Genomic DNA, 20,051 nt, shown 5'->3' with positions numbered 1-20,051 from the left:
CTTATCTTACTCACACAGCTACCTCATTGCGCCTCTTTTTTTCTTTGCGTCATGTGCTGTTTGGGGAGGGTTTTTTTGGAAGGGCCATCCTGCGTGACACTGCAGTGCCACTCCTAGATGGGCCCGGTGTTTGTGTCGGCCACTAGGGTCGCTTATCTTACTCACACAGCTACCTCATTGCGCCTCTTTTTTTCTTTGCGTCATGTGCTGTTTGGGGAGGGTTTTTTGGAAGGGCCATCCTGCGTGACACTGCAGTGCCACTCCTAGATGGGCACGGTGTTTGTGTCGACCACTAGGTTCGCTTAGCTTAGTCATCCAGCGACCTAGGTGCAAATTTTAGGACTAAAAATAATATTGTGAGGTGTGAGGTATTCAGAATAGACTGAAAATGAGTGGAAATTATGGTTTTTGAGGTTACTAATACTTTGGGATCAAAATGACCCCCAAATTCTATGATTTAAGCTGTTTTTTAGTGTTTTTTAAAAAAAACACCCGAATCCAAAACACACCCGAATCCGACAAAAAAAATTCGGTGAGGTTTTGCCAAAACGCGGTCGAACCCAAAACACGGCCGCGGAACCGAACCCAAAACCAAAACACAAAACCCGAAAAATTTCAAGTGCACATCTCAAATATTTTCACCCATATGCTGTTCTTGTACAACCAGAGTGCACAATCAATCCTACCCCATAGTAGGCCGTCTTTTGTACACACTGATGGATGAACAGTTTCTTTACTACTCACACTAGAATATGTATTTTTTGCAAATGGGGTTGTTCACAATCACAGTACTGTGTAAAAAAGATGACATTTACTTGAGCTTTTGATTGGCTGAGTAAATTTGTATGACATCACCACTAAAGACAGAAGCCATTTTGTTGGAGCAATGGAAAGGACACAAAGAAGGTTCAGTGATTTAAGGGGGTTACCCATGGAGCGATCGCTGCTTAAAATCTAAGCAATCTGACTAGATTGCTTAGATTTTAAGCAGCAATCACTCCATCTGTACCCATCACAGCGATAGCGATGCGCAGCCCCGTGCATCGCTATCACTGGTGCTAGATTGGCATGCATGCAGGCCAATCTAGCAGGTCGCTCATTTCACCCGCTGGGTGAAATGAGCCCCCCCCCCCGTCTCCCCCCGCACACTCAGCACTTAGCGAACCGATCAGCACACATCTCTCCCTAAATCGTCCGTGTATATGGGAGTTTACTAAGAGATAGCTTTTGGATACTTCAGTTCATTTATTGTTATTTTACCATTTTATCTTCTCAGAATCTTTGGCAGCTACAGCATGGACATTGTTCTGAGCACATCATTCAGTGTAAATGTGGATTCACTGAATAATCCCAACGATCCATTTGTGGCCAATGCAAGGAACCTTTTCACCTTCTCCTTTTTCAATCCTCTGTTCTTAACAACACGTAGGTTATTGAATGAGCTACTCACACATGTTTCTCTACTGAGATATGCATTCAGAGTTTACAATTTCACAGTAGCAGGTGCTTTTTTCACTTGAAAAATAGAATTATGTATGTTTCTCTTGCAGTCCTGTGTCCATTCCTTGTTCCTGTCCTCAACAGACTGAATTTCTGTTTTCTCCCTGTGGGTGTTCTCAACTTTTTCCAGGATGCCATAAAACGCATTAAGGAAAGTCGTCAGAAAGGAATTCACACAGTAAGTGACAGTTTATTGGGGAAATATCTGGATTAAAGATGGCCGGTGGTGGAACAAGACATGAAAGGGCACCAGTGCAGCAATACTTTGTGGGCCAGTATCCTGCAACAATTGAAAAAAAATGAGTACAATACAAAATCTTAAGAGCTGAAGCTAGACAGACACTTTTATACTTAAACAAATGTATGGAACTATACAACCTATGTCCAATATAGTAATCTTGACAGTTTGAGACCTAAATTAATCTAGCATTGGATATCAATTTTCATTATCCTTTGTGATAACTCTGATGCTAGAAAATTGTGCATTTTACGCTTGATGATTATTTCCAACTTTAACCTGTACAAATCAAAAAACTGATTCCAGCTTCTGTACCTGCACTCCAGTATAGGTTCCATAGGTATGGTTTGCGGCAAAAATTAATTTTGCTTTAAATTGTTCTTTGTAGTACAGGATACTGTTACTGTGAAACAAAAATGTAGAATGGAGAAAATATGAAAAGGTATTTCCTACAGTGATAGCTATAATAAATTACCATATTTACTATAGTATATATTTAATAAGGAAAAACATAAATCTGACTATCATTTTGCCATTGGTGTAAAATACAGTTTACAACAGTTGTTTATGGTATTAGATACTTTTATCATATAATTTATTTATGAAGCTAATAAATTGTCTGAGGTGCTTAGGTTTTTTAGTTTTTAGATTGGTAGGTTGTGAAGAATATTTTATAAAGTAGAATGTAAGAAGTTACTTGCATCCGTTGTGGTCATAGAACTTGTTGGGCTTCCAAAGTGACAATATAGTCTTTCTGTATTTCTGTGTTCACATCACCAATTTGCCTTTTTAGGACCGGGTAGATTTCCTACAACTTATGGTGGATTCTCAAACCAAAGACCAAGGTGCATCAGGGGAGGAGAGTCATGATTATAAAGGTATAAAGCTTGATGTCTACAGTCTGCTCAGAGCAGTAGGGGTATTCCAGCTATTGTACACACAAATAAAGCAAGCTTTAGGACAAAGGACTGGAAATAAAGGCTAGGTTTAGGCACTACAGGGTGGGTTAGGCTGCAGGGAGGGGGGGAGGGTTAGGCACTAAGAAGGGAGGGTTAGGGTTAAGCACTAAAGGGGATATGGTTGGGATTAGGCACTGAGGGGGACAGTTAGGGATAGGCTGTGGAGGAGGGGGGGGTATAGGCTCCAGGTAGGGAGGTTTAGAGGGGTAGGGGGAGAGTGTTGGGATTCCTACCTACGGTGTGTTGGGATAATGAACATTGGGATGCCACTGTCTGTCTACTGACTGCTGGCATCCTAAGTGCCGGGATCCCGTACCCAACCCTTCCTTTCTACGTGATAATTATTTTGTTGGAAGCTGGCCACTGATTTTTAATACTTTACAATAAACTGTATGCTTATAACAAATATATATAATTTATGGGCCCACTGCAGAATCACCTACATTACTTTACATTTACAGTAATCCAAGTGAAAAAAGTCAGTTTTTTATTCACGTCACTCTTTATATTCCCAGATAATTTGGCAACCCCGAATTATCCATTTTTTGTATAGTCTGTTGATACCTGATACTTCCCGCAGCTCCATATACATGCGGGATCCGGTCTGAAGATCGACAGTGTTTAGGTCGACAATGTTTAGGTTGACCCTATAGGTCGACAGTCACTAGGTCAACAGGGTCAGAAGGTCGACAGGGTCAGAAGGTCGACATGTTCTAGGTCGACAGGTCAAAAGGTCGACATGAGTTTTTCAAAAACTTTTTTTTTCTTCATACTTAACGATCCACGTGGACTACGACTGGAACGGTAATCTGTGCCGAGCGAAGCGGCAGCAGAGCGAGGCACCTTGCCCGAAGCATGGCGAGTGAAGCGAGCCATGCGAGAGGACACGGTGCACTAACTGGGGTTCCCGGTCACTCTAGGAAGAAAATGACACCAAAAAAACATAAAAAAACTCATGTCGACCTTTTGACTTGTCTACCTAGAACATGTCGACCTTCTGACCCTGTCGACCTAGTGACTGTCGACCTATAGTGGTCGACCTAGACATTGTCGACCTAGACACTGTCGATTTAATGATCCACACCCATACATGCATAGGTTTATGTATATGGTGTCAGCATTAACAACTAACTGGAACAACTAGCAGCTTGAAACTTAAAATGCAAAAAGGAAACTGCCCATTTAAAAGAGAGTTTACAATCTGCCATGTCTTATTTTAGTCATTGTTCCCCATGGTCTGATCCCTTTGTTATTACACATGACAAATGCTGGCATATCGATGTCTTTGTAACTCCATTTTTAAAAACATTGCAAGAAAGTTTGAATTCCATCCAAATAGGAAATATTACCAACTTCATTTTGCTGATTCACAGCGCTGACAGACTCGGAGATTATGGCTCAGGGACTTATCTTCATCATAGCTGGTTACGAGACAACCAGCACTACACTGATGTTCCTGTCTTACCATCTGGCCATTTACCCTGATGTACAAACTAAACTTCAGGAGGAAATTGATACCATTCTCCCAAACAAGGTAAATATTTTTCTTTTCATGTAGGGGATTGCACTGTGCATTCCAGAGACAGCCCTGGCATATTACTCTGTGTATATTACTCTGTATTACATAACAAGGGGGCAGTGTCACGGCTCACGGGGGCTGGCTTCACTGCATGCCCCATCTCTCTTTATGATGGGTAGCCAAGCAGAGCGCCGGAATGTAGAACCCCTGTCTCCATGTGCTGGGCAATCGAGGAGGCTGAGCTACTCAGGTAGCCATGGGCTCTGTGTGGCTGGATTGGCCCATAAGGGCATCAGCCCTTCTGGCATCTGCCAGAAAAGTCACATGTCTAGACCGGTCCTGGTGCATTCCATTTTGGAGCACTGCCAAATTGAGTGACACCCTGAGGAAAGTGCTGCTGAAACATTGGGCCTAATTCAGACCTGATGGCAGCCTGATATCCTTTCTGTGGTGCGTATGCGCAGTGGCCACAGTGTGCGTGCGCACCCAGTGAGATGCGATCGACTCTGCCTAATTGACAGGCAGATGCAGTCGCAGGCGGGATGGGGCGTGCCAACGGCGTTAGAAACCGATCGTAGATGTGATATTTTTTATCTACGATCAGGTCTGAATAACTCCCCTTGTTGTTTCATCCAGTAACACTTTGCAGAACTGAAGTAACATTTATAATTTGTAGACTATGCAACCGTACAGAGCAGCTGATTGGTTGCCATGGCCAACTTCTCCACAGGCTCACCTCTCCACTCTTATGATTAGACCCTAAAGGCAGCAAGAGACACTTAATTTCTTGTGGCAATAGAAACTGTAAAACAAGCAATATATTTGTTACTCAATATTCTGATCATGATATTTAATGAGGGGAAAAAATCCACAGAGCAGATAGGATAATATGATATTTTTATTTACCTAATTTAAATCAGTAGTAAAGTGCTTGGAAGAATAAACTCTTCAGATCATGACAAACTACATTTTTCACTTTGTGTGAACCATTAAAGATTTTTCACAAAAATACCAGCATACCATACATCACCTATTGAACATAAGTAACGTTCCATGATACTGAAATTGTGCTCATTGTCCACAGGCTCCTCCAACATACGAGGCTCTGATGCAGATGGAGTATCTTGATATGGTGATATCTGAAACCTTGCGCCTGTACCCGGCAGCTGGAAGAATTGAGCGCGTTTGTAAGAAAACAACTGAGATCAATGGAGTAACTATCCCAGAAGGGGTAGTGGTAGTGATCCCAGCATTTGTGCTACACCGTGATCCGGACATATGGCCAGATCCAGAGGAATTCAGACCTGAAAGGTATCACAGATTGAGGGTCATTTATTTGAGAGTAGTAGTGACCATAAAGAAATAGGTTAGCTATGTTTCTTCTTCAAAGTTTAAATGCATAAAAAGCACCATATTTCTGCAAGAACTGATGGATTGATGTTACATTTATGTATTTTTCTATTAAATGGGGATGCCAAGCAATATATTCTTTTTAAACCTCAAACTGCCCATCTACAAATAGTTGAAATAAGAGGGTTCCCTACCCAGGTTTCATCCTGTGATTTGGTAAATGTTATTCTTATTAGTGTACAAATTCCCAAGGTTCTTAAATATAAATGGCTCTGCTGAAGATTGTCAGCAAAAAAACGAATTGAACAGATCCATGGCTTGCCCAAACTGCTTCTGACAACCAGTGGTGCAAGTAGAAATATTTTCTTAGTGGTACTGATTGCTGAAAAATGGGCGTGGTCATGTGTTGTGAGGGGGCGTAGCCACATGCTGCTAGTGGGAGTGGCTACATGACACTGTGGCTACTTTTTTGTTTTAATTTGGAGGCAAGTCTAAAAATATATAGTGATACCTCCAGTATAATAGAAATATATAGTAATGCCCCCAATTTAATAACAATATATAGTAATGCCTACATTATAACAGGAAAATACAGTCACTGTCACATTCCCAGTACAGGGTTGTCAGGGTACAAAGTAGGAGGAGCCGTCATGCTGCCAAGCACCATGGGCTTGTTGCTTTGTGGCACATTATAATTGTGGTAATGGCATAGTGTGTGGCAGGTGGTACTGCGTACCAACTGCCAAATTCTTAAGGGTACTCCATACCCGAGCGTACCCGCATACTTGCACCTCTGATGACAACACCAATGATTATATTCAAAATGATCGAGACTGTCAAGGCTCTGGAATGATCAATTTATGGAGCTGATAGTGGCGAGTATGTGACAAACTTACTATATTTCTCACTAAGGGGTCGATGTAATTATCCAACCCATCCTTTGCAGTACGATCTCACCCCGGACTTGCAGATATTTGTATGTAGTCCTATGGGGATGTGAACACAAATCAGTAAGTCCAGAGCAGGGGCAGATTGGGATGGAAAACCAGACCGGGAAATTTCTGGAAGCAGCCCTAATGGAGGCGGGGTCTGTTGAGGGGGTTGGATTTGCTAAGGGAGTGGGATCCCTTCTCACAGGGCCTGATTCTGAGTTGCATCTTTTGGAAAGACCTTTCCTAGACTTCAGGCATGAGTTGAGTTACACTGTAAGCACAGTGAATGTCACATATAAAGCTCGTAGCATATCCCAGGTATCTTCTATTGGTAACAGCCAACACTAACAAGCAGATTAGTGAATGCCAACCATCAGGGAGTATCCCCATATTTCCAATTCCACCTAAATGAAATGGACTTCTGCATGATTCTTATGCTACATTAAAGGAAGTGTGTTTGGTCTGCATAACACAAGGAGCTAATTTGGTTGATTTACAGCACTCTATGGGGCTAATTCAGACCCTGATCCCTGCAGCGATCAGGTCTGAACTGTGCATGCGCCGGTGCCGCAGTACACCGGCACATGCCAGACAGCCGATGGCTGTCTTAGCCTTGCGATCCCATCTGCCTGATTGACAGGCAGGGGCGGACACTGGGCGGGCCGGCGGCATTTGGCCGCCATTTAGTGGGCGCGGTCCAGGCAACGCAGGCATGCCTGGACCATTGGGGGAGGTGGGCCGCGGCAGCTGCGTGATGCCACACGCAGCCGCTGTGACCCGGGTAGCGACGAGTAGCTCCCTGCCAGCGCGCAGGAGCTGCTCTGGTAGGGAGCTACTCTTCCAGTGCTAAAGCATCGATGCTGTGCAATGCTTTTGTACTTGTGTGGGGAAGGGGGGGGGGGTCAGGCCTGACATGCGGGGCGGACTAGCCCTGTGCTGGGTGTCCCCCCGCATATCTGAAGGCTGATCGTAGATGTGCTAAATTTAGCACATCTACGATCAGGTCTGAATTAGGCCCTATGACCGTCTTCCTCCAGATGGTCATTATGTTCCCAAAATACATTCACACTACATATTCCTGAATGGGACCTTAGAGATCATTTACTATGCATACCACTGTGTGTCTAGGGCTAATAAAAGTTTTTATTCACCTGCGACTACCCATGTTATGCAGATAAAAGGATAGTTTTGCATTTTAAATGGGCTCAATACAATTAGCAAAATATAAAGAATGTATAAAAACTGAATTATTAAGAGGGGGTACTATTACTATATAGAAATATATATATATACATACATACATACATACATACATACATACATACGCAACACAAGGCACTGCTGCATAGTAAGTGATGCTGGGACACCTAAGGAGCCTCACTGTAGTTATCACCCTGTTTATGGTTACATCACGAAATGGAATGTATTTGGCATCCCGGTGTATAGGATCCCAGTGGTCAGAATGCAGTCACTGGAATCCAGACAGCCATAATCCTGAATGTAAATTTGTCGAGGACGGTTAGGGTTGGGCTGTGGGGGGAGGGTTAGGGTTAGGCTTCGACAGGAGAGAGTTAGGGTTAGGCTGTGGGGGAAGGGTTAGGGTTAAGCTGCGACGGGAGAGGGTTAGGGATAGGCTACGATAGGGGAGGGTTAGGCTGCAACAGGGGAGGGTAAGGGTTAGGCTGCAACGGGGGAGGGTTAAAGGCTGCATATACTACTGCGATACCCCGCTAACTACTCGCTGCCTGGATTACATACGATACATCATTTTGCATACGATGTATCGTATTAGATGCCATTGACTGCCACAGGATCCGACAAATCTTTGTGGCAGCCATGGCGATCTCCGGCTCCGATCCGATGCGAATAAGACTGCGCATCGGATTGGAATGGGAGGTAAAACACATACGATATGGCACTTTTCATACGATTTATCGGCCCACCTTTAGGATCTGGCGGGAGAGGGTTAGGCTGTAATGAGAGAGAGTTAGGGTTAAGCTGCAGGGAGGGTGGGTGGGGGGGGGTTCAGATTAGAGTTAGTTTACATCAGTGACCCCGTCAGGATTTCAGGTAGTCGGGATACCAGTGTCGTATTATGAACGCCAGTATCCCATACCCAACCACATGAAATACCTGGCACATGCCTCTACATATGTGAAGACAAGCACTCAGCAACAGCATGCACACAGATGTAACACAATTTGCAAAAAAATAATTGGGAACCAAGACAAAACAAAGGCATGAGAAAGTTGTATATGTATGATGCTATGAATATAATACAGAGTATAAATATTTTACTGATTATACAGCATGTAAAAGTCATAGACAATAGGTGGTTTATAAACAATGTAAGTATACAGCATATAGAACATGCATATAGCGTGTGATGCACAGTGCAAAACCAGAGAGCATAACATTTTCATTTACACATCATACATGGTGAAAAAAATGCTGTGTGGAAAATGTATTTAAAGACTACATATACAGTAAGTAAGCATAATAAATATGTACAAATTAATAGTTGCTAACAAACATAAGTACAGCAATCTGACGTGTTTGATGTGTTTTTATTTCACAGTCAGGGCCGGTTCTAGACCCTTTGGCGCCCCGGGCGGGAAATGGGGGCGTGGCTTCATACAGGGGGCATGGTCAGTTACGCCCCCTGTACAGTGGAGTAGCGCCGCTGAAAGAAAAAAAAAATACTTACTATCCCCACTCCCGAACCCTGCAGATCTCCGCCGGCGCCGCTCCTTTCCTCGGATGACAAACCCTAGAGGTCAATTATGACCCCTAGCGTCTGTCTGTCCCACAATGCTGTGCGGTGCGCGATGACGTCATTGCGCACCGCACCGCAAATGTCCTCTACACGAAGGGAAACTAGACGCGTAGCGTCTAGTTTCCCTTCACAGCGGGGGACAGCGGGACCAGCGGGGGACACAGCGGCCAGCGGGGGGCACAGAGTAGTGGATCTTGCCATGGTGCGGCGCCCTCCGGATGGCGCCGGCGCCCTCCGGAAGGCGGCGCCCCGGGCAAAAGTCCTGCTTGCCCGTGGCAAGATCCGCTACTGTTCACAGTGTACACTTCCAACAGTCACACCACATGTAGCATATTGATTAAATTTTCCTTCTATGTCCATCATAGTTTCTTAACTTGCGCAACTATAGATAGAGATAAACATACACATACAGTAGCATACACACATACATCTTACCAAAACATAGCATACTTAAAACACACACAGCGCACATGGGGGGTTATTCCGAGTTGTTCGCTCGTTGCCGATTTTCGCTATGCTGCGATTTGTTGCAAATTGCGCATGCGCAAGGCACGCAGGGCGCAAGCGCTTAGTTATTTAACACAAAACTTAGCAGTTTTGCTGTGGCTTCTGCGGCGCTTTTCAGTCGCACTGCTGTTCGGTAAATGATTGACAGGAAAGGGGCGTTTCTGGGCGGCAACTCAGCGTTTTCCAGACGTTTGCAAAAAAACGCAGGCGTGTCAGGGAAAAATGCGGGAGTGTCTGGAGAAACGGGGGAGTGGCTGGCCGAACGCAGGGCGTGTTTGTGACGTCAAACCAGGAACTAAATGGACTGAGCTGATCGCAATCTGTGAGTAGGTCCGGAGCTACTCAGAAACTGCTAAGAATTATTTAGTAGCAGTTTTGCTAATTTTTCGTTCGCTATTCTGCTAAACTAAGATACACTCCCAGAGGGCGGCGGCCTAGCGTGTGCAATGCTGCTAAAAGCAGCTAGCGAGCGAACCACTCGGAATGAGGGCCATAGTGTACATACGCATACATAGCATGCATACACACAGCTTCCATACACACACACACACACACACACACGGCATACATACAGCATACATATACACACACACATAGCATACATTCACACAGTATCCATATAGAAGGGCATTTCAAATGGCACGGTGGCCATTTTCCCAGTGATTTTTCTACTGCGCATGTGCGAAACAGTGATTTCTACAGTGCTTCTGCTGTGCCGCGGGACTCCGGAGGGTAAGTATTAAAAATAATGGATGCAGGCCCTCCCTGGACGCCGCACATCATAACATGAATACAGCAGTGGCGTGCGGTGAGGTTAGTGGCTGGTGAGGCACTACAGCCATAATGCCCGCCGAATCCTGCCGATGACCCCTACCGCCACTGAGCCAATGCCCGCTACTGCCCTTGAGCCGATGCCCGCTGCCACCGCCAATGGCTTATAAACTTGCCCACAATCAACTGACCCAGCCCTCCGCCACTAATTTGCATCTCAGTCCGATGCCGCCAATGCCCGCTGCCTGCCTGCTCCTCATACTTGAGATATATTGTAAATTTTTATAGAAATTTTTTTTGGTGTTTGGGAAGGGAGTGGGAGGAGAACATAAATGCAATTCTGTTGTCCAGGGCTTCCATTAACTTAATAGAGAAGTGGCTGAATGGGTTAAAAAAAAATTAAAAAAATTGTGTGGGGTCCCCCCTCCTAAGTATAACCAGCCTCGGGCTCTTTGAGCCAGTCCTGGTTGTTTAAATACTGGGAAAAAAATTGGACAGGGGTTCCCCGTATTTAGACAACCAGCACCGGGCTCTTAGTCCGGTCCTGGTTCCAAAGATACGGGGGACAAAAGACGTAGGGGTCCCCCGTATTTTTAAAACCAGCACCGGGCTCCACTAGCCAGGGACATAATGCCACAGCCGGGGGACACACTTATGTAGGTCCCTGCGGCCGTGGCATTACCCCCCCAACTAGTCACCCCTGGCCGGGGTTCCCTGGAGGAGTGGGGACCCCTTAGATGAAGGGGTCCCCCCCTCCAAGCACCCAAGGGCCAGGGGTGAAGCCCGAGGCTGTCCCCCCCATCCGTGGGCGGTGGATGGGAGGCTGATAGCCATAAGAGTGTTAAAAAAAGAATATTGTTTTTTGTTGTGGAACTATAAGGCCCAGCAAGCCTCCCCTGCTTGCTGGTACTTGGAGAACCTCAAGTACCAGCATGCAGGGAAATAATGGGCCCGCTGGTACCTGTAGTTCTACAACAAAAAAAATACCCAAATAAAAACACAACACAGACACCGTGACAGTAAAAATTTATTACATCACACTTACACACTCACACATACTTACCTACATCCCACGCCGGTCACGTCCACTTGTCCAGTAGAATCCAATAGGGCCGATACCTGTAAAAATGAGAGACAGATTACTTACCTACATCCCACGCCGGTCACGTCCACTTGTCCAGTAGAATCCAATAGGGCCGATACCTGTAAAAATGAGAGACAGATTACTTACCTACATCCCACGCCGGTCACGTCCACTTGTCCAGTAGAATCCAATAGGGCCGATACCTGTAAAAATGAGAGACAGATTACTTACCTACATCCCACGCCGGTCACGTCCACTTGTCCAGTAGAATCCAATAGGGCCGATACCTGTAAAAATGAGAGACAGATTACTTACCTACATCCCACGCCGGTCACGTCCACTTGTCCAGTAGACTCCAATAGGGCCGATACCTGTAAAAATGAGAGACAGATTACTTACCTACATCCCACGCCGGTCACGTCCACTTGTCCAGTAGAATCCAATAGGGCCGATACCTGTAAAAATGAGAGACAGATTACTTACCTACATCCCACGCCGGTCGGTCACGTCCACTTGTCCAGTAGAATCCAATAGGGCCGATACCTGTAAAAATGAGAGACAGATTACTTACCTACATCCCACGCCGGTCACGTCCACTTGTCCAGTAGAATCCAATAGGGCCGATACCTGTAAAAATGAGAGACAGATTACTTACCTACATCCCACGCCGGTCACGTCCACTTGTCCAGTAGAATCCAGTAGGGGAATCTGTAAAAATGAGAGACAGATTACTTACCTACATCCCACGCCGGTCACGTCCACTTGTCCAGTAGAATCCAATAGGGCCGATACCTGTAAAAAAATTAACATTAAACTTCAATCCACAGGAGGGGGGAAAAGAGGAGAGAGAGAGAGAGAGAGAGAGAGAGAGAGAGACTCTCTGACTAACCTGCTGCTGGCTGTGAGTGGGAGGAGGTCGGGGTTGAGCCGCAAACCGCTGCTGACAGTGGGAGGACGAAGGGAGAGACGGGGGGAGGACGGGGCAGACGGAGCCAGCCGAAGCCAATAGAGAAGGACGGGGGAGAACCGTACACCGCTGCTGTCAGCGGGAGGAGGACGGGGGAGACCGGAGAGCCGCAAACAGCGCTGACAGCGGGAGGGCGGTAGAGGACGGAGGAGGACGAAGGGAGAGATGGGCCGGACGGAGTCAGCCGAGGATGGATGGGGGGAGAGCCGCACACCGCTGCTGTCAGCGGGAGGAGGACGGGGGGGGGAGAGCCGCACACCCGCAGGAGGACGGGGGGGGGGGGGGGGGGGGGGAGAGCCGCACACCGCTGCTGTCAGCGGGAGGAGGACGGGGAGAGCCGCACACACAATGCTGGGACCCGCCGCGTCTGGGTGATTGGACAAGCGGATCCAGCACTGGATCCACTGTCCAATCACAAGTGCCTTGCTGACATGGGGGTGGTGTCCCTGTCAGCGAGGCACTTTTTTCAGTGCCGCTTTTACGCTTATTTTGAATGGGCTTTTAAAGCCCAGTGCTTGTCCCCGCCCCCCGCTCTGTTCCGTCTGCATTGTGTTTGGGAGGCACTGCTATCAGTGCCTCCCAAACACATATAAGCACAGAAAATTATTAGAATTAAATAAAGAACATACTTATGACACAGAATATGTGTCATAAGTATCTTCTTTATATTATTTTAATAATTAATCACAGGGGAGGCACTGCCTCCCCTGACTGCACGTCCCTGGAATACAGTCTTGTTTCTGTAATGACCTCAAAGGTCCGAAAAGACTTCTTTATGTAAATTCTAGCACTTTAAAGCACATGTATTTACCGGTTCAAAATTTGCTGGTTCCCTTAATGGCAGAAATGCAATCACACTTAGTGGAGTCGTGGTGTGTAGTTGGTATGAGTGGATGCGTTCAGCATCCTAGCGGTCTGCATGCCAGCAGTCATGTTTAATCGTGACTCAATAGTGGGCTACTCTGACAAGATTTCCTGGTGACTCTCCATGACCATGTCTAACATTTTTCTCAGAGTTGACAGGCTATTACTGCAGTTAAGAAAAGTTAATTATTTTCCTTTATACTCACAGGTTCAGTAAGGAGAATAGAGATGTACAAGACCCATATACCTTCCTTCCTTTTGGAGTTGGACCACGCAACTGCATAGGGATGAGATTTGCTTTGATCAACATGAAATCTGTCTTCACCTTACTGCTGCAGAACTTCTCTTTCCGCACTTGCAAAGACACTCCGGTAAGAATCACAGCAGCTACTTTTCTAACGTGTTCATTTAGCAGTGTTGCTTATTGATCTGGTCACAACTTCAAAAATTGGTTATACAAGGCTGTCCTCTAGAAAATATGCCTGAAATAAGTGTTTTCACCTAAAGAGCTGTGTAGATGCAGGAAGGTGCAGGTAGGTGCATCACTGTACAATGGTGGAGGGTAAGAAGGTTTGGACTAACAAAATGCAGTATACATATTGGTAGCTTAACCATTTAACTGAAGATTTTTTATGAGTGAATTAGGTGAAGAACATGAATTTAACCCTATCCAAAATGATTTTAGTAAAAAAAGAAAAAATATATATATTTTTTTTATTTAAAAAAAAAAGAATTTTTCCCAAACATTGATTGGGAACATCACGACCATCGCGATTGTAATATTTAGATCCTGGACAGCTGCCAGGTACACAGGGGGGGGGTCTGGGGGTGGCATGGGGGGGGGGTTGTTTTACACTTACCAGCGGCTGCTATTGTCTGCAGCCGCTGGGGGTGGGGTATCCTGCCGTACTACGATCAGCAATGAGCGGCAGCACAGCAGACACAGGGGGAGGGTGCAGGGAGGCAGAGGAGGGAAGTCTCTCTTCCCGTCCGTATTAATTTCATGCCGGATCCTTTCCGACAGAAAGGATCCAACATGAGTGTATTCAATGGCCGGCCAAACCCGACAGGTTTGGCACGTTCCAGACAAAGGCAATCCAACTTTTTTTAAAGTCGGATTGACATTGTCGGAAACGGGGCTAAAACCTGACGGGTTTGGCCGCGCTTCCGCCAATACACGTGGATCGACGGCTTGATCCGAGGGCATTCCGACAGGCTTCCTACAAGTTGGATTTCCCGACTTGTCGGAAAAAAGCGGTCACATTGAATAGGTCGGAACCCCTTCCGACCTAAACCTGTTGGAAACTGCCATCTTTCCGACAAGACTGCAGTTTCCGACAAAAATTGAATACACCCCATGGTTTCATGTGCCCGATGTTCTTGGCCAGCATCGGGCACACAGAGTGGTAAGAACCTGTTCTTAGCCAGCACAAGGCACACAGAGAGTGAAAAGAACCTGTTTTTGACCAGCACCGGGTACACAAAGAGTGGAAAGAACCTGTTTTTGACCAGCACCAGGCACACAGAAAGTGGGAAATAACCTGTTCTTGGCCTTTATCAGGCACACAGGGTGAGAAGAGCCTGATCTTGGCCTGCTTCATACACACAGAGAGTAGGAAGAACCTGTTCTTGGCCAATACCAGGTACACAGAGAGTGTGAAGAGCCTGTTCTTGGCCAGCACTGGGCACACGGAGAGTAGGAAGAGCCTGATCTTGGCCAGCACCGGGCACACAGAGTGGGAAGAACCTGTTTTTGGTCAGCACCAAGCACACAGGAAGTGGAAAGATCCTGTTCATCTTCATCGGGCACATAGAGAGTGGGAAGAACCTGTTCTCGGCCTTCACTGAGCACACAGACTGTGGGAAGAACCTGTTCTTGGGCAGCACTGGGCACACAGAAAGTGGTAAGAGTCTGTTCTTGGCCAACACTAGGCACACAGAACTGGATTAAGACTCCCATGGGGTCCTAGGCAAGATACTGGTTTGGAACCACCTCCTCTTCCCAGGGCCGGCAACAGAAATCTTGGGGCCCCATACACTGATATCTCTGGGGGCCCCCTACCCCCTCAACTCTTCCCCTCAATATAATTGTGTGTATATATATATATATATATATATATATAAATATACAGTATATACATACACACGCACACATATACATACACATACACATATACAAACATACATATATAAGCACACATACATGTACATATACTACACAGACACAAACATACATATATAGACACAGACCCACAGATTGTCACAACGGTGAGGGAGATTGCAAGGACCCAGGAGGGACTGCTGTCTGATATTCCCAGTCAGTGTGCCTGGCAGTGCTGTGCCGCCCAGCTCCCCGGAGTCAGCGGCAGCAGCAGGGACGGGCTGGCGCAGGTTCATGCGTAGTGACGCCGCGACGCTGGCAACACAGCACGGGACCAGCTCAGACCAAGTGATGGGGTATGCGGCGGGGGTGGTATTTGTATTGGGAAGTAATTGTCTGTTAATTGACGTATGGGCGTCCCGGAGTGCACGGGAGCCACAGCTTTCTTAGACGCTGCCTACACATTTCTTGTGCCCCTGATGCTCGGGGCCCCCCTGATCCTTGGGGCCCCATACGGGTGTCCCCTTTGACCCCCCCTGTCGACGGGCCTGCCTCTTCCAATCCATCCATGTCAAAATAACTTTCTCATGGCAATCCCCAGCCCATTTCCTCCATTTACAGTACTTATCCTATACATGCTTACAAGCTTTTCCCTCACATACACCTATGCCCACCAATTTATCCTTAATGTGCCCTCTGCTCACAAGCATTTTCTCAGAAGCCACCAGATCCACCAGATTTTCCCATACATACCACTCTGCCCTTCAGCTTTTTTCTCACCTGCTGCCCATTATGCTTTCTACTCATGTTTGTACACCATGGCCGCCCAGTAGCCACCAGCATGTTGTGATTGTGATAGTTGCACCAGAGACAGAGCATGCAGCAGGAAGGACCTTCATTCAGACTCAGAACAGGGACTGTCCCAGCAGCTGTGGGTGACAGGGAGGGAAGTATGGGAAGAAGGTGCACTCAGTGGCAACCTCCAGACACAGCACATATGCAGGAAGTGTGACACATCAAGTCACACACATACATACAGGCAGGGTTACATTTAGAGACACACACATGCAGGGAGGGATACATATATACATAGGGGCAAATTAACAGAGGAGCACAGTAGACAGTTCCAATATCTAGGAACTCACACACTGGGACACACAAACGTGTTTCATTGTAGTCTCCAGCATCAGCTCCCTCCTCCTACATGCTGCCTGGACTTTACTTGAACAAGACAGTGTAGAACCACCCACCTGCTCTGCTCAGGGGAGCAGATGCTGGCCTCTTCCAATCAAGGATCAGCACATGCTCCTCTGACCCTGGTGCCTCACCATATAGCATCAGGAAGGAGCTGCTACTATGTACAGTGGTGCTTGAAAGTTTGTGAACCCTTCATAATTTTCTATATTTCTGCTGAAATTTGGCCTAAAACTACCTTAGATTTTCACACAAGTGCTAAAAGATAAATAGAACCAAATCAAACAAATGAGACCAAAAAATTAGACGTGCTAATTGTATTATGGAGCAAAATTATCCAATATCACATATCTGTGAGTGTCAAAAGTATGTGAACCTTTAGGCTTAGCAGATATTTTGAAGGTGAAATTAGAGTCAGGTATTTTCAATCTATGGGATGACAATCAGGCAGGGGCGGATTGGGACGCTGGGACGCCGCATCAGTCCCTGGTCGGCCGGCCCCCGTGCTCCCCTTAGCAGCAGTTTTATACCGCCTATTTCATCTCCAGCCTCGGCAACCCCACCGCTAGCTGCAGCGCTGCCACCCACGGTGAGGTGCGCCCAGCTCCTTCTCGCACCGTTCATTTAGCCACCGGCGGGCAGTGCTGCAGAAGTCCACGTGCATGTTCCACCCCTCACCTCCCTCCAGCCGCAGCGTCTTCTCGGGCTAACGAGTCACTCCCAGTCTCCCATTATCACAGTGCCCAGCAACCTCAAGGTGTTTGACTGAGGAGTGGGGGGAGGGATGCGGGCAGGCAGAGGAAGTAGGACTCCAGCCTGAGTCAGCCCTGCCAAGTCTCCAGCAGCAGCATCAGTTCCCAACAGGTTGGAGTGGGACAGCTGCAGCGAGCAGCAGTGGCTCCGGTAAGACACATCTATCTGTCACTGTCACTGTCACCACTGTTTTGTCCCTAATACCAATCTTTCCCATGCCCTGTGTTCTGTCATGGCCCTGTCATCCCTATCCTGGCCGTGTTACCCCTGTCCTGACCCTGTCACTCCTGTCCTTGCCCTGTCACCCTTATCCTGGCCCTGTCATCCCTATCCTGGCCCTGTTATGTATGTCCAGGCAACATCACCCCTATCCTGGCCCTGTCAAAACTCACCTGGCCCTGTCATTTCTGTCCTGGTTCTGCCACCCCAATCCTGGCCCTGTCACCCCTATCCTGGCCATGTCACCCCTGTCCTTGCCCTGTCACCCTTATACTGGCCCTGTCACCCCTATCCTGGCCATGTCACCCCTATCCTGGCCCTGTCACCCCTGTCCTTGCCCTGTCACCCTTACCCTGGCCCTGTCACCCCTGTCCTGGCAACATCACCCCTATCCTTGCCCTGTCACCCCTGTCCTTGACCTGTTACCCCTATCCTTGCCCTGTCACCCCTGTAATTGCCCTGGCACCCATATCCTGGCCCTGGCACCCCTTTCCTGGCCCTGTCCCACCTATCCTGGCCCTTTCATTTCTGTCCTGGTCCTGTTGCCCCTAACCTGACCTTGTCACCCCTGTCCTATGCCCTTTCAATCCTATCCTGGCCCTGTCATTTCTGTCCTGGCCCTGTCAACCCGCTCTTGGCCCTGTCACCCCTTTCCTGGTCCTGTTATGTCTGTCATGGTCCTGTCGCCCTTATTCTGGCCCTGTCCTGGTCCTGTCGCTCCTATCCTGGCCCTGTCACCCCTCTCTTGGCATATGGGCGATAGCTGCGAGAGGGGTCTAAGGGCTGCAGCTGCTGAGAGTGGAGGAGGCGGCACCACCATTCCCTGACTTTCTGCATCCCCATTTCCTCTCAGGTATGGGGACCCAGAATTGTGCTGGGAGAGGAGTGCTAGGTCATAGGCGGAACTAGCACTTGTGATAGTGGGGCACCAGCCAAAATCTTGCCTAGGGCATTAAATTGGCTAGGGCCGGCTGTGCTGGGGAGGATGTGAATGGGGGATTAGAGACAGCTGTCAGGTGAGTGCTGGGGAGGATGTGAAGGGGGGATTAGAGACAGCTGCCGTGTGAGTACTGCGGGGGATTAGAGACAGCTGGAGGGTGAGTACTGTGGAGGATGTGAAGGGGGAATTAGAGACAGCTGCCTGGTGAGTGCTGGGGAGGATGTGAAGGGGGGGGGGGATTAGAGACAGCTGCCAGGTGAGTGCTGGGGAGGATTAGAGACAGCCGGAGGGTGAGTACTGGGGAGGATGTGAAAGAGGGGGGCGGGGGGGGGAGGATTAGAGACAGCTGCCAGGTGAGTGCTGGGGAGGATGTGAAGGGGGGGATTGGAGACAGTTGGCGGGTGAGTGCTGGCGGGGGATTAGAGACAGCTGGAGGGTTAGAGTATTGGGGTCTGTAAATCCCTTGCTACAAAACAGGGCTACAGTATATGAATGTATAGGAATCTGTCTCACAGTGGTAATAGTGTAGCCTGAACATCAAATGTAACCCCCTATTTTATGGAATTACTCTTGGTCCTATAAAAGAGCCCTGTCATCAACAAACAAACATTGGCAGTTTTAGTTTTGTAACAGCTCTTTCATCTGAGGAAAGAGTGCCCTTCCACTTCAACAGACCCCGCCCATCACCAGACCCCACCACCCTGAACAGACCCCACCCCCATTAGGGCTGCTTCCAGAAATTTCTCGGGCTGGTTTTCCAGCCCAATCTGCCCCTGAAATCAGCTGTGAGTGGACAACCTGTCTTTTTAAAAGAACAGGGATCTATCAAAGCCTGATGTTCCCAACACATGTTTGTGGAAGTGTATCATGCCACGAACAAAGGAGATTTCTGAGGACTTGTTGTTGATGCTTATCAGGCTGGTTGATGCTTATCAAGTTGTTGATGCTTATCAGGCTGGAAAAGGTTATAAAACCATCAGACAGATTGTGGTCACCCAACAAAGATCATGCTAACAGCAGGGCGTCTAATAGTTTGCAAGGACACAAAGGAACCTGAGGTAACCTCTGAGCAACTGAAGGCCTTTATCACATTATTTTATAGAAAAAAGAAATGGGAGCGCTGAATGAGTCTAATATATAGATTTATTAGTAAAATAGTGTTTCATTAAACACATTGATAAGAATGAAATTAATGAAATAGCCTAATAAAAAATTGAAACAATAATATAAAACTAGGTGCTTCATCGCGCCCTACGGGCGCTCTTCACACCGTCGTAAGGGGCTACGCCCCCTTAAGCCCTGCATGGCTTTCTGGGGTTCTAGTACTATTTGAAGTATTACATGCATTCTTAGTGTTGTTAGTGGTTAAATATTGCA

General features: G+C 47.2%; 1 protein-coding gene and 1 long non-coding RNA gene across 4 annotated transcripts in view; one reads left to right on the top strand and one right to left on the bottom strand.

Annotated features, from left to right (window-relative positions):
• Positions 1-20,051, top strand: part of LOC134922728 (cytochrome P450 3A12-like) — a 157,445-nt gene that overhangs the window by 98,381 nt on the left and 39,013 nt on the right. Inside the window, exons 7-12 of the mRNA XM_063920691.1 lie at positions 1,277-1,425; positions 1,551-1,678; positions 2,532-2,616; positions 4,071-4,231; positions 5,301-5,527; positions 13,676-13,838. Of these exons, the coding sequence (XP_063776761.1) occupies positions 1,277-1,425; positions 1,551-1,678; positions 2,532-2,616; positions 4,071-4,231; positions 5,301-5,527; positions 13,676-13,838 (913 nt within the window). The remainder of the gene's footprint in view (positions 1-1,276; positions 1,426-1,550; positions 1,679-2,531; positions 2,617-4,070; positions 4,232-5,300; positions 5,528-13,675; positions 13,839-20,051) is intronic.
• The window catches only part of LOC134922745 (uncharacterized), a 91,249-nt gene continuing 72,870 nt past the window's right edge, over positions 1,673-20,051 (bottom strand). The window contains exons 1-3 of one of the 3 annotated variants that reach the window (XR_010177505.1): positions 5,237-5,324; positions 2,054-2,141; positions 1,673-1,780 (exon numbers count right to left, since the gene is read on the bottom strand). This is a non-coding gene — a long non-coding RNA (uncharacterized LOC134922745). Of the gene's footprint in view, positions 1,781-2,053; positions 2,142-5,236; positions 5,325-20,051 lie in introns of those variants that run through there. The other 2 variants (XR_010177506.1, XR_010177507.1) reach the window with 2 other exon arrangements.

This window comes from Pseudophryne corroboree, chromosome 1, assembly GCF_028390025.1.
Source record: "Pseudophryne corroboree isolate aPseCor3 chromosome 1, aPseCor3.hap2, whole genome shotgun sequence".
Lineage (NCBI taxonomy): Eukaryota > Metazoa > Chordata > Amphibia > Anura > Myobatrachidae > Pseudophryne > Pseudophryne corroboree.
This window is presented reverse-complemented; position numbering and strand designations above follow the sequence as displayed.